The sequence below is a fragment of the Myodes glareolus genome, chromosome 23, assembly GCF_982192425.1.
Source record: "Myodes glareolus chromosome 23, mMyoGla1.1, whole genome shotgun sequence".
NCBI lineage: Eukaryota > Metazoa > Chordata > Mammalia > Rodentia > Cricetidae > Myodes > Myodes glareolus.
Genome location: NC_142048.1, coordinates 11083017 through 11098448, shown reverse-complemented (window position 1 = coordinate 11098448; position 15432 = coordinate 11083017). Strand labels below are relative to the sequence as shown.

Genomic DNA, 15432 nt, shown 5'->3' with positions numbered 1-15432 from the left:
ATAGCACACAGACTGAGGTTCTACATCTACCTTTACCTACTACCCTGGGAAACAACATATCGCTAGCTCTCATTTTCTGCACCTCATGATCTATTTCAGCGGTCACTGACGAGTAGCAGGCATGGAGTTTAGGAGCTAGTTCATGCCTACACAAGTTCCTGAGCGGTGCAAAACACTTTCAGGTGAGTGCCTTTTTCTCTCCTCTTGCTCATTGTGGGCATATCTCAGCTAGATGAGGATGAGTGATAAAATTTGGAAGAAGTTATCAGAGCTATCAGAGCAAATCATCTCCACTGAGTGGCTCATCCACAATCCAGGCAACACATACATATTCTGAAGGCAACATTAAATGAGATTCAAACGTTGGTTCAAAGACTGTATTTACACTTTGCAAGTCATAAGTAGAAAAAGATTGTTCAAGGGAAAATTGAGAAAAGAAATAAAGGGTTATATCTAGATGCAGGGTATAATTTTGTAAAAATAACAAAATATTACCCCCTTTTATTTTCCAGACAATGAGAGTTTATGGAAAATTGAGAAAAAAAAATGATCCTTTGCACAGCAACATAAAAAAATTCAAAATAGATCATCTAAGGGGAGAAACCTTTCTTTGATGGGACTGATGGTGATTAGAACTCTCCTTTAGATGTCCATGAAACTTTAGTAGGGTGCTACTTCAAACTTGGTTCTAGAACAGCTTGGCACGCAGAATTAAACTTCTCAACCACCCATAGCACTTCACCTTCTAACAGACATACTCACTCAAAGTCTCACATATATATATATATATATATATATATATATATATATATATATATATATACCTTAATATACCTTAATATAAAAAACACATAGGGACATAGGGCTATAAAGCAAAACATTTATCCTAAAATTATATTTTCTACAACAAAGCAGGTTAGGATGTACACATGTAAATGTATCTATATGAATCCAAGGTCATGTCATTGTTATGGAAATGGATTTTTTTGGAGCTGCTGATTAATGGATGCTATGATGGCCAACATTTCAAGGCGTGTGCCTTTAAGCAGATTTGATGGATTATGTGCAAGAATTCTAAGGCATTGTAAGTAGTTGTTCTACAGGACAAACTTTGTCCTCACCATGCTACACTTTTGATATATTTAAAAAGTCTGCAGTTTTTGTTGCCAGCCGCATATAGGGAGGCATTCATAGTATCCAGGTATTTGGCTCAAAGGTCAGAAACATGTTGTTGTTGCTGTTTTAATGTTTATGGAATAGCACCATAGGAAACATTTCAGAAACAAATTGTTTTCCACCCAATATTGTATTTTTTAAACTGAATCTCAAGAAGAGAACAAAAAAGGAGAGAGATTTCATGTCTCTCAAACTCTGCTTCCACTTCATCTGATCATTTTTAAATACAGTAATAACATCAATAACAATAACCATAACAATAATACATCAACACATAAACAATAAAAGAAAGATCATAGCAGCAGCAGTAGTAACTGGAGTAAGATCCATACAGGCAGTCATGTACATGTACATGGCTGCACACACCTCGTAGGAGTTTTTCTTAAAGGTTCATAAGACATGGTGAGTTTCTTGGATTTGGTATGACTATTCAGTACTTCCACAACGAGAAATGAATTTACTAGTAAACTGGATGTGATTCAGCAATGAATATGATATCAAGAAATTAACTGCATTACAAACACTACAGACTTCCCATGACCAAGATTCAACGAAGTGGTCACAAAATTATTCTTATGAAGAGGTTAAGCTGACCCACTTTTGAAAATAATGAAAATGAAATATTCCAGTTTCCAAACACAAACACAAACACACACACACACACACACACACACACACACACACACACACCCCTACATTTAAAGGACAAACCACCTTCGAAAGACCACTATTCCACAAAACCTTACATGAATTTGGTTTACACTGGGACTGACCAACAAAGTCTAAGCAAACTTGCTAAGACCCAAGAAAAGAAGTAGGTTTCCAAGTTATGATCTGTTTGATTATTGTATGTCCTCAGATCTTGAAAAAGTAGTCAAGAAATCACTTCAGAGAATCCTAGCCCCTGAAGTAAGCTGTCCAAAGTGTGAGGCATGTATTTCAAGCTGTTAATCTTCCTTGAAGCATGTGATTGCCTTTCACAACCTTTATTAATCACCAGGCATGACTGTCAAACCTCCTGATTTCCTGGAAAGTTCGCTTAATTCCAGAGATAACTCTAGTCTTGCAGTTCTCTTTTGTTCAAACTCATTATATAAAACATTTGTACTAATGTTGTCAATTTTAAAAATGTCTTCTTTCCTCATACACATTCCTTTTTGTTCTGAGAGAGGGTCCACATTTAGTTCTCGATATGCATAGTCTCTGGGTATCTTATACTTTTGTATCTTATATAAAATCCTTTCTTATTGATAGTGTCATCCGTGTGAAAATGAATTAATACTGCACCTCCAACTGAGTAGATTTCTTCTGGTGGCTGAAAAGAAAGTAAATGAAACAGAAACCAAATGAATCATAGACTAAGCCATTATTTCAGCAATGTTGTACACATGCGCTAATAATTCACTCCATGCAAGAACCTAGAAAAGAAGTCATCCTTAATTTCTTTTCACATGACATTTAGGAAAGAAATGCAATACTGAAAAATCTCATAAAAGATATTTTAGTTCACTTCTGAATTTCAGAATATCCTGTTCTCTTTTAAAAAAAACTTTAATTCATGTTCCTTTGATTTATATTGTAAACAACAGAGATAACAAAACAGTAAAGAGATATTTATTTCTGCAGTGGTTATTATGAACTGAGTCACTTGTAGAATCTAAATATTTCCTGTCTCCCTCTTTAATGAGCAAAATAACTCTAAGAATGTCTTTGTTTCAAGTGTTGCTTGGGTAGAAGTTTGATATTATTGTTATTTAATTCATAGATAGGTGTTGACACCCAGAAAGTTGGCACTATTGTCATTTCATGCAAAATACACATTCAGAAGAGCTTTGATTTGAGTGCAATGAGTGCTGGGGTAAATAAAGAAAACCGTAAGTGTTTCTCATTCCAGTGTCTCATGTGACCTCCCCACTGTCTGTCTCTGTACTCCATCTGTGCATGCGGAAGAGTGGAGCACCATTTGCCATGGCTGGGCCAGCATGAATAGCTGACCCTGGTGCTCTGACCAGAGGGATTTCTAGAGAAGAGAATGGTAACTGAAGCAATATGACTTTTCTTTCCTTTCTCTTATGGTTTAATTTAGGAAAAAAACAACATTGGCAAGGCTATGTAGTAAGATATGTTGTTTTTAGATTATTAAGCATTTAAATATTTATTGCACAATTAAAAGTTAGAATATGGAAAGGGACAAGAAACTATAACAACTAAGTTCATCTACTCGTGTGAATTATAATGTAAACTTAATAGAAGTGGAGAAAAAGGAAGAAAGAAGAGTCATGTTTATTTTTGTCAAGACATTGATAAAAATACAACATGAATAATTGTTTCAAGAATGTTTCCAATTTGTAAATATTATATGCACAAACCACTAATTTACAGGAAACTGACTATGGAATTGTGTTGGTGATGAACTTACCCCAGATCCACAGAATCTACCAAGACCCACAGCTTTTGAATTAAGACCATCAAAGATTTCAACGTAGTCATAGCCACAGTCAGCTTCTTCTTCCACTTCAAACATCTGGAAGGACAACTCAAGTCGAGAGCCTCGTTCTGAAACTAGCAACCATTCACAGTCAACTTGTCCTGGGTAGTTATTATCACCAAACTGAGCATGGGAATACAAGTCTCTGGGTTTGCGCTCTGCCTTCAATCGACCACCACACTCTGTCCAAAAGAAGAAAAAAGGAAATGAATAAGCTTGGTGAACTTTCAAGTCCAGACTCCATTTCAGTGGGGTGTCACCAACGTCTAACTCCTGTTTCCAGATGAAGCATTTAGGATGTGATTGTGACCCACGGAAAATGCATCAAGGAAATGGAGCTGTGATAGCAAAGTCTTTCAGCTTGTCTAATTTAAAGAAAGGGGTGATCTAGAAACTGTTTAGAAGTTCCTTGTGGTCAGGGCCCCCTAATTTGTTAAAACAGATATTAAACAGAATCATCAGGAGACTTAAATGGCTGCCAACAAAGGCACCTGTAAACACAGTGATACAGAATGAGAGGCAATAATGTTGGGGAAAGTAAGTTTGCCAACCTCTGAGAGTTTTCCCAGCATCTGCAACAACCCTCAGAACTAAGAAAACTAAGTAAAACACCATGTGAAAAATACAGCTGGTTTGGAGCTATAAATGCCTCGGTAGTTAAGAGTACTGACTACTGTTCTAGATGATCTGGATTCAGTTTCCAGCACCCACAAGGTAGCTCACAATCTTCTGTAACTCTAGTTCTAGGGCATTGATACCCTGCTCTACCTTGAACCGGCACCAGACATGCATGTGGCACACATACATGTATGCAAGCCAAAAAGTTATATGTATAAAATAAGAATAAATGAATTTCAAAAATATAATTGATATCAAAGTATAATTATGCAAACCAGTGGGCTGAAGTTTCTGATTTAATAAGTACCTGTTCTCAAAGCTCGGTGTACCTGATAGACTGGCATGGTTTCCAGGCTTTAAAACCTGCCAACACTTTAACTACAATGACTCCATGGGTCAAGAAGAACTGGATTACGGGTGGCAGAGACATGGAGGGTGCTTATGTGGAAGGCCTCCTTCAGAGGCACTCCTCTGTCAGTCTCAGACTGGAAGGAGGGTTAAGAGTAAAATATTAGGACAAAATGTGAAAAGACACTTGAAGGTTTATGAACCTAAACATAACAAAGTTGTCAGTTCCTGTTTTTACTGAAAGTGATACAACGTGAGGTTTGAGAACAGACTAGTGTACTACAAAAAGGATTTATTCTTGTTCACCAGGTTTAGTCATTCCTTGGTGCTCACAAATATCTGTTTATACTAATAATTACAAAAACAATGTTCTAATCATTAAACCCATAGAGGAAGTAGTATCTAACATTTAAGAGTTTTCAAATAAACATTGAATATTATGTACACCAGTGGTGTGAAATTTATGTGTCCAGAGAGAAATTCCACATCATAAAATAAGTCATATTATGAGGGCAATTCATTGCTTTTTACTTTTCTTCATTATTAAAAGTCAAGCCAACCTAGTATTCGACAATTTCACAAAAAAGACAACTCATATAGTCGAAGTATTGTCAATAAGCAATTGATCAACAATTTAAATAATTTAAAAAATTCGTTAACCCAAAATATAGTTTTAAAAAGACTTCAGCATGCCAGCATGCTTAACAGTGCTCATAGCAGCCTCATGCTTTATCTGTACTTCTGAGAAACTGGAAAGGTGGCTGAGTAACAGACACAAAACAAGATATTACAAGGAAGATTTCATTTTCATTTGCAAAACAATATTTGGTTGTTTCCTGGTAGCCATTAAATTCCAGAACACATCCTGCAATTCAACCTACAAGTGCCTTTGGTGGTACATCCTAATTTAGTACACCTCCAGGTAAATAACTTTCTATCTAAGGGCACAATAACATATTACAATTTGAGGTGTTACTATCTCCATCCATTTTTCTTTCTTTCTTCCTTTGTTTATTTTTTTTGAGATACACTGTCCAATAAAAGATGCATTTTGTTGTGCAATTTTGTTTCTTTCAATTACCCAATTAAAACAAATCAAGTTTCAACCAAATGTCAGGTGAAAATGAAGTTATTTTCCCAATGAAGTCCACATCTAAATGGATAGCATCATTTTGTAAAAATAGAAACTGATGTGGGATTCCCCTCTGTATGCTGTGAACACCACTGTTGAATAAAGAAACTGCCTTGATCTGTTGATAGGGCAGAACTTAAGCAGGTGGGGAAAACTAAACTGAATGCTGGGAGAAGGAAAGGAGGCAGAGTCAGGGAGAAGCCATGGAACAACTACCAGAGACAGACGTGCTGAAACTTTGCTGGTGGTGATGCACAGATTAATGGATATGGGTTAAATTAAGATGTAAGAATTAGCAAATAAGAAGGTAGAGCTAATGGGCCAAACAGTGATTTAATTAATACAGTTTCGGTGTGATTATTTCACGACTAAGGAGCTGGGAACTAACAAGGAACCTCCTGCTACAAATAAATAAATAAATAAATAAACCCCTCCTTTTCATAACAACAGGTTGTTTTTGAAACTATTTTGGAAACAAAGTTAATGTAGTATAGAAACAAAGAAATTTACTTAGTCAAATTAAAATATTTAGTTGAGGCCACAAATTAAAAAGGTAAGCAATACAAAAATGCTTTTCACATGTCATGAATTTAGCAGGCGTGATCCTGACTTGGACTTCAATTAACGTACAGTGTGAGCTGTTAACAGAGGGGATATCTAATAACCTCTCCCCATAAATCCCTTGGTGTTTTCCCAAAAGAATACTAACACACCACCTTGTCAAGAGCAAATGCCAAAATAAATGTTGGTAGAAAGCTATGGAACAACCTCACTTAAAATATAGGATGCTGCACAAGGAGATGTCCACAGCAGGTGAACCAGAAGGCTAGGTTATTGGAGGGGCACAGAAAAAATTCATCCAGAAAGCTCCAAGATTGCTCATTATTTGAAAGTCTACGTTTATCAGTAACAGGAAAGGCAAATATGAACCCATAGCAGCCGCATTGATCAGAATAAATGAGCAGAAGTGGGGAACCAGGGATTCTAATGACAATTGCCATTAATTCCTGAGCTGCTTCAGTTGGCATTTAACGTTTAGCTCCAGATTTCTGTTGTTTGAAGCAGTTTGAAATCATTTTCAAACTAACGTTTTGAATGAGGTTAGTCACAGGGATATTTGAATAGATGTGAACTGAAAAGAGGGAATAAAATAAGCCTTCCGTTACATTTATGTATTTAAAAACCAGTATTTAATCTTTACCTACTTTTTCAAGTAGTGATGACAGTTTGCATTCATTTCTGTCTTAATTCTAGAGATTTAAATTGATAAAATGCTCTAGAGAGGAATGTACTAGCTTTGAAGATGGTCAAAATGGGAGTAAATTCATGGCCAGACAATGTGTTACAAACTTCTGTAGTTAAACAATCATCCACAAATCCAGTTTCTTCTGCACAGTGAAGACAATACTATTGAGCTGACCTAAGGTAGTTTGAGAGATCTAATGTAAATTAAATATATGATAAGAAATAAATAGAGTACACGGGTAAAAGATACAAATTATATTAAGGGTTTTACAACTATCAATAACCTCAAGATATACAACACACACATATATACGAGTAAATTGTGTGTGTGTGTTTAAAACCACCGACTCATCAGGAAAATTCTAAAGAGGTAATCGAACATCAGTTTTTTCCACACCTTGAATATCTGGCAAGTTAACAGGAATATATCTAAAATAAAAAACATATAGAAAATTAATAGGAAATATCTATAGTCTGTTTTTCTAAAACCATAGTATTAATTACTGTGTGAGGAAAAATTAAATAGGTATTATTAAGAGTCAAATAGTTAATAGTGTATAGCATATCTCTGTCTTAACAATTCCCTTTCTCACAGACTAAAGAGTAAATCAATTATGAAGCAAAATAAAAAAATATTGTACAATGAAGAAGCTAAGACACATATATTGATAAAGGAAAATTAAATGAAACCAAAGCAGTTACCAAGAAAACATGACAAATTCTGCTTTAAAATTATTTCGGGAATGGATGTGCATTACTCTTACACTGCACTATAGTCTAAATCCGTCAGTTCTCAGAATAGCCACAAGGTGTCAGCATAAGCTCAGTCACTTTACAAATAACTATGATTAACTTTTTTCACATACTCTGAAGGAAAAAGGTAATATTTCTTAAATTATGTTATGGAACATATATCTAAATTGACCCTAGAGTATGAATAATTTCATCTTATTTATTTTTACTTTACATATTTACTTGTCCAAAGTAAACTTTTCCTTAAACAGTACAAAATCAGGATTAGGGAAAGGAATCATATTGCACACCAAGCAACAAGTTAGAGGGAAATGACAATCTGTTGAACAAAGAAATAAATCCAAAGTCCTTAACAAGATATTTGCTAAGGTAAAATCTAGTTAAAAGAACACCTTCATGGATGAAATAAACATTTTTAATATCAAGATTTAGCTTCCTATCTTTTAATGATGACATGCCAGTAAAGCTGCTAAAATCAGTCACAAAATTAATTACACAGGAACTTAGAAGTGTTTTTACTTCCTCATTTATTATACTGTTAATAAATCAAACTGACATTTAGTATAATAATTTTATTATTGTTTGTTGATTTATATTTCTTCCATGAATCTTCAACTCCTGGAACGGTATCAAGCCAGACATAGAATAGTTTTCCAAATATTCCTTGTAACACATTTCAATAGGATTTTACCAGTTGCGACATTTTACTTTTAATTAGCAACCTGAGACAAAGAATTACCTGGAAGGAAGTTTCAGCGAGGAATTGCCTAGGTCAAGTTGACCCCTTGGTTTGTCTGTTAAAAGATATTGGAAAACCCAACCTACTGTGGTTACACCATTTTCTAGATAGGGGATCCTGGCCTGAGTAAATGTAGAGAGGAGGCTGTGCATGAATAAGTACGCATGCATTTCTTCTCTCTGTTCTCAAGTGGAAATGTAGCTAGCTGCTTTGAGTTCCTGCCTTGACTTCTCAGTAATGAGAAGTATCTGGAATTGCAGGTCAAAGTTCTATCTTCCCAAAGTCCCTTTCTGTGAAAGTATTACATCACAGCAACAGAAATGAAGCTAGAAGGCCATCTACATTTACAACTTCTTGTAATTCTATTCATGTACATGTACATACCCAACCCAACAGAGTAACAGAGGAGAGCAAAAAACAGTGGAGTGTGTGTATGTTAAAAACCATTAGCTTACAGGCAAATTTAAAAATTAAATTTAAATAAGTATTTCCTTATAAGAAAAGCACGAAGGTAAATAGCTGACCTGTCGAATGGGTGGCTTGAAAGCCTTTTCTTTGAACAGAGGCATCAGAAATAAACCGAAGAAACATTTGATTCCCGGTAGCCGTGAGGGGATCTGGTATCTTGCTGCCACATAGTCGGCCAAGGATTGGCGACTTCTCTGTGTCTCCATCAAAAACTTCCAAGTGATCATATGCACATTCTTGATGCTGCTCAACCTCAAACTCACTGAAGGCCTGTTTAAGAAGGAAACTTTTCATTAGCAACGCATCACTCGGGAATTTCTCTAGAGGACAAATCACCTGTCAATAAAACCTGCCCAAGGCAAACACGGGGATTAACCCAGAGAGCACATCATTGAAAAGGGATGTCACATGGTATCTGCCTCCCGTAAAATCATAAGGGTAAACACAAGATGTCCGAGTAACTGTTAGGCTGCAGAGGGCTCAGGTATCCTACAAAGGCTGTTTGTCACAGATTTTACCCCAGAGACACAAAATTGGTCTGTGGTGGAGATCCTGAAAGAAATGATTCAACAGGAGGTCTTTACGTCATTATGGACATACTAATTCCTTCAGCCCCACTTCTCATATGTTCTTCCTGACCATGAGCTGTGCAGTGTTTGTCCAATGAATCCCTTGAATCTTGAACTCCTATCATGAATTTCTTTGTCACACGTCACATAATATAGCCCATCTGTCATGGACTCATCCCTGTAACTATGGACCAAAATAACCTTTCTCATTTTGAGCTCATCAAGGTATGGAAGAATGACTCACATGATATGAAATGGCTAAGCAGGCTAGCAGCATATTAGTAGTTGACTATTTTTTAATTTTATGAATTTATAAAATAAACATGCAAACAAATATAAACATCATACTCCAAAAATAACCAGACTAGGCATTCAAAAAGAAAGCCGTGGAGCTTCACAATAAATCTTATATTTTTAGTATTGGAGCTTTTGAATACACTTATCCACCACCAAAACCAGAAACTAAGGTAGAATTAGAACTAGAAAAGCCATTAGCTTTACATCCTTTTTCATAACCTCTGACCCTTGCCTGCATTTAGTCCTTCATCACTTCATATTTTCCCCTTTTCTTCATGTTATACTTGACCCCCATACACACTTATTTACACTATGCATATATTATTGGCTATATTCTACATGTGAGAAAGGGTGTGGTTTTTTTCTTTCTGAGATTGTGCGACATAGCTTAAATATTCCACACTGCACTCGATTCCATTTTCTGACTTTGGAACAGAAAACATGAAAAAAAGCAATTATACTAAGCAGGAAGTGTGCTGTAGGATAACCCTTCGATATGCTTTGAATATATGTTGCTCTCACTGATGGACAGTAAAAACTGAATTGACCAATAACCAGGCAGAATACAGCTAAGGGGGAACCAAACAGAGATATAGAGAAGAGAAGGGTGGAGTCAAGGCGCTGTCAGCCAGTTGCCGGAGGAACAAGATGTTTTGGAGCACAAGTAAAGCCAGGAGACACATGGCAAAACATAGACTAATTAAATATGGGTTAATTTAAAGGCAAGAGCTAGTTAGTAATAAGCTTGAGCTGTTGTGCTAAGCATTCTGTAATTAATATTAAGCCTCTGAGAGATTATTTAAAAGTGTCTATGTGATGGGACAGGACAGAGAAACCTCCATTTACAAAAGCAGGAGAGAGGACTAGAGATACTAAAAAGATCAATACAGGAAGAGAAGAGAAGGGGGACACTCTCTCTACAAGTTATCCCATTGCACCCTGCTGAAAGATTAATAAAAATATGGATGAGAGATTGCTTGTTATGATTGCTAGCAGTTGAGAGGAGTGTTCACTTCATGCAACCAAAAGCTACAAAAAGTACAAAAAAAAATAAGATCAACTATTATGCAAAGAATCTCACTGGAAATCGGTACTGTGTGGGGAAGCTCAGTAAATGCGGAGTCAGTAGCGGAAATTATTTATCCTGAAGTGCAGGGCGTAAGCAGTCAGTCACCGAGCGGGGATGTACTATAAAGTGAATTCAGCATTTTCCAGAGCTTAAGTGCAATAAAGTAGACCCAGTGCTTGGGAGGCAGAAGAGGCTCAGTTGGTGTCTAGATGCTTGATTACACCTGCCAGTTCCTTCATTTAGCCCCCTTCTCATGTTTACAGACATTCTCACCCTGAAAGTTTTTGTCAATGCAGCCAATCAAGCTTTCTGATTTCACGCCTCTCATGAGACAGTATTCAATCAGCCTCTTACAACGGGGCACACGTCCATGTTCTTAGTATCCGTGTAGAATTGGTAAGAAACCACTAACAGAAAAAATTGGCTCAACTACAGCCAGATTCTTTATTAACCGGGAAACTAAATTTACCTCTGAATTACAAGAATGATGTTACTGTAAGAGAATAAAACAGTATTTAGGGAAATTGGTGTCTGAAAACCATTCCTACCAAGTTACTTTTGTATCCACTTGACATAGACTGATATGGTTTGGGAAGAAGGACTCTTAATTGAGAAACTGTCTGTATGAGACTTAACTGCAGGCAAATTTGTAGGACATTTTTTTTTATTTCAGGCTGTGAACTCAGAGATCAGCCTGTCTTTGTCTCCTGAGTGCTGGGATTAAAGGTGTGCTTCACAACTACCAGGCTCAACTCATTTTTCATGATAATTCCATAACATATAATAAGGAAATTGGTTTCTTTGATAAACAATGCTAAAATGACCAGATACGTATATAGAAATAAAAAGGAAGCCCTTACCTCCTTCCAGACACCACACACACACCAAATCAAAACCAGAATTGATTAAATGGATTAACCTAGAACTAAAATATAGTTCTTGAACAAAATGTAGTAGGAAAATTCTGTTGTAAATTACATTTTCTCTGGAATTAAGCCAGTTTGACCATTTATAGAAAGGCCAATTTTTTTAAGTTCACCTTTCTGGGACCGACTAAATTTTTAACTAGTTTTAAAGATGAGGCATTTAGGAAGATAATATATGTAAAATGTATTTAAAAGAGTAAAGCTCTACTGGCATTGAGCAGGCATCCTTGGAAGACAGTGAAGAGAATCTGCAATTTATTCTAACTTGATAAAGAGAAGAAGTGATAGGAGCTGAGCTGATGGCTCATGGAAAAGAATCTACGGGTTGCTGACTTGAGTGCTAATAATCAGAATGCACTTAAAAGCTAGATGCAGTAAAGCACACATTATCTTCATGGGGATATGAGAGGCAGATGCAGGACACTCTCCTACATCTTGCTTGCCAGTTAGTTCAGCATACATAGCAGCTAAAACAGCCTGTCTCGACGAAAAAAAAAAGACAAGGGCTGAACCCAAAGTAGGTGCTCTGATCTTCCCACATGGACTATGTGAGATACTCAAAATGCACCTCTAAACATGAACAAGCACTTACACACAATAACACATTAGGTATATCACATACATACACACACACACACACACACAGAGAGAGAGAGAGAGAGAGACCAATAACAACAACAAAATTGTATGAGAACACATCCAAAAGGTAGGTATTTAAAAGACAAGAAGAAAAGTCAACCATAATACCACACAGTAAGTCCAATCATACAGTCCAATTTGACCTTAGACTTTAAGGATTCATAACTGTGGAGAAATTACATTAATTTTTGATATATGAGTTATCCAGTCTATGATATTTTATTGTGGCAACCCAACAGACTAACAGATGCAAACTATAACCATGAGTTAAATATGAATACTATACAAAATAGTAAAACAAATAATGCTTAACATTTTTTTCAGTAAACACAAGAGAAATGAAGAAGCAATCATTAAAAGTGAAGCAAGTCCAACAGAAGTCATCCACACTGTACTCATAGGTCAGGGTCCTGCTCAGCCGCTGTCAGAGATGCTTCTCTTTCTGTAGATGGGAACAAATGCAGAGATCCACAGCTAATGAATGTGCAGAGACTGAGAGAACCTTGTAGAAGGCCTTAATAACATATCTTCATTAAAAAAATCTCCCCGTCTCAGGGCTCAGAGAATACTGAGAAATAGGAGGCAGAAAGATTGCAAAAGCTAGAAGGGGTGGAGGAGGCCAAGGAAACAAGACCCTCTAAACAGGACCAATGCACCTGTGAACAACAGCAGCATACACAGGTCCGTGACACATGGGTCCCAGCCTCGGGGGGAGTGTGGACACATGCCCCCGTCCCCAGCCCAGAAGCTATGTCCAGTTAACAACTGTTCACGGAGGAAAATTGAGTTTTCTGCAGTGGAATCTCGCTGGGCATACAAACTACTCTTAAGGGCATCGTCCATGTCCAAACCAGTGGTAGACTGTCAACACCGAACTGAAGTAAGTGGCATATTTTGGAGGTTCTGTGTCCCATAATACTTTGTCAATGCATTTTTGAACTTTATGTGTCTGTTGCATAGACATTATGGTTTCCTTGGTTCTGTGTTTTTACGGGATTTCACGTGTGGGAATGTGTTCCTCTACTCCCATGAGTTTCTAGTGATTTTTCTTTGGCTCCTTTTTTTTTCTGCTTGTTTTTTTCCTATTCTACGTCATTTGTTTTTGATTTATTATATTTTATTTTATTATTATTTTTAGATAAATGCTTGTTTCCTGCTGAGAAAGAGAAAGAAGGACCAGATTTGAATTAGAAGGGAAGTGGGGAAGATCTGAAAGGAGTAGGGGGAGGGAAAACAATAATCAGAATATATTGTAAAAATATATATATTTTCAAGAAAGAAAAAAATATCACTCAAGCCAAAATGCAAAACTGACCCATTTACAAAAATTAAAAGCATCTAAGAGCCGTGAAGTAAATAAATTATATCATTTTCATCCCAGACAAAGGGACACAATGTTACAGAAAAGGTAAGTGAAGAAATGTTTGAATCAAATGTCAGATGCCACAATACAGATGAAGTAAATTCAAAGAAGTTTGTGGAAGAGTGTGGATCACAAAATAAGATTATTAAACACAAGCAAGTAAACCTAAGCCCAGTATTTTTAAATTCATTATTTAAAGGAGAACATTTTGAAGCTGACTACAAAAAAGAACTACTCTATGTAAATGAATAAAGAGAAAATCTTCAATAAAATAGTAAGAAACTTCAAACTCAATAAAAAGCAATGGAGACAGTATTGAAATGGCACAGAAAGGAAATACAGTTGACGTAGAACTCTATGTTCAACAAATATTTTTCAAAAGTGAAGCTATGTGTATTCTGTGCATTGCATAAAACAAGGCAGTTCAAAGAGAAAGGTTACCGCATCAGAAATAAGAAGCAGACATTTGATTTCTACGCGTGAATGTGGTCAGAAATAAACCATATTCTCCACACCACTAGCTGTGTAATGTAACTCTCTACCAAGCAGGAAGGGGTTCAAAGAAGCAGTCTGTCAATCAGCACCTTGGACAGGAGCATGACAGTAAGTGCAGGACACGCAGTGCAAGCCACGCTGGCATCTCGAGCACCTAACACCCTTCTACAGGGTGACTGAGCAGTGATGGCTCTGGAAGGTCTCTCACAAACATGGCACGTGGAAAGCTCTCCACGACAGGAAGATGACTCTTTCGTCGCCATCTCTGATGTCATCGTCGTGTCATATTTCCATAATGTCACCTTATAGATAAAACAGGAAAAACTGACTGGAAGGGCCTAAAGAGGTCAGTGCTGAGATACACCTTTGGGACGGATTGGTCCTGTTGAATATGTCATATCAGTAATATCTTTCTCAAGTATTTTTGCTCTTTAGCATACCATCTCCTAGATCAGGTGGTCTAAGCCTTGTGAGCTACCTCTATATATGAATGTGTAGGAAAGTATTTACACTGCCATGTTTTTCATTTATTTGGTTTCTGGGAGTTCATAATATATAGAATCTATGCTTTATTAAAAAAATACTATCATGAGGTGACCAGGCAAGACGCAAAGAAAATGGGCGAGAAGAGTAACTTACAGTCATTATTTGAATTAGTTATACAAAGCAATAGTTGGCACAATTGTAAGTATAATATAAAGATCTACAAATTTTCATGTTTAGTTATAGATTGTGTAAATTAATATTCCACAAATGACAATGCAAAAAATTTTTTTTTCTCCCGAGACAGGGTTTGTCTGTAGCTTTGGAGCCTGTCCTGGAACTAGCTCTTTGTACACCGGGCTGGCCTCGAAATCAGAGTTCGCCCGCCTCTGCCTCCTGAGTACTGGAATTAAAGGCATGTGCCACGACCTCCAGGCTTGATTTTGTTTTTAAAAGTGTGCTTTTTCAATGTGGAAAATAGAATCTATACACTCAGAAGATGACACTATGCTGTTTTAGGTGAAAGATTAGTCCATTGTTTTCCAGATGAATTCCTTCATTTATTCTTTCATTTGTATGTATAATTATCAGTGACATTAGGATGCAGATCTTAAAGTTTATAGC

The 15432-nt window shown here is 36.5% G+C and overlaps 1 protein-coding gene across 2 annotated transcripts in view; it reads right to left on the bottom strand.

Annotated features, from left to right (window-relative positions):
• Positions 1–363: 363 nt before the first annotated feature.
• The window catches only part of Tll1 (tolloid like 1), a 184123-nt gene continuing 169054 nt past the window's right edge, over positions 364–15432 (bottom strand). For both annotated transcript variants that reach the window (XM_087900744.1, XM_087900745.1), the window contains exons 19-21: positions 9024–9237; positions 3596–3846; positions 364–2491 (exon numbers count right to left, since the gene is read on the bottom strand). In XM_087900744.1, coding sequence (XP_087756870.1) covers positions 2357–2491; positions 3596–3846; positions 9024–9237 — 600 coding nt within the window. In that variant the 3' untranslated portion in view covers positions 364–2356. The remainder of the gene's footprint in view (positions 2492–3595; positions 3847–9023; positions 9238–15432) is intronic.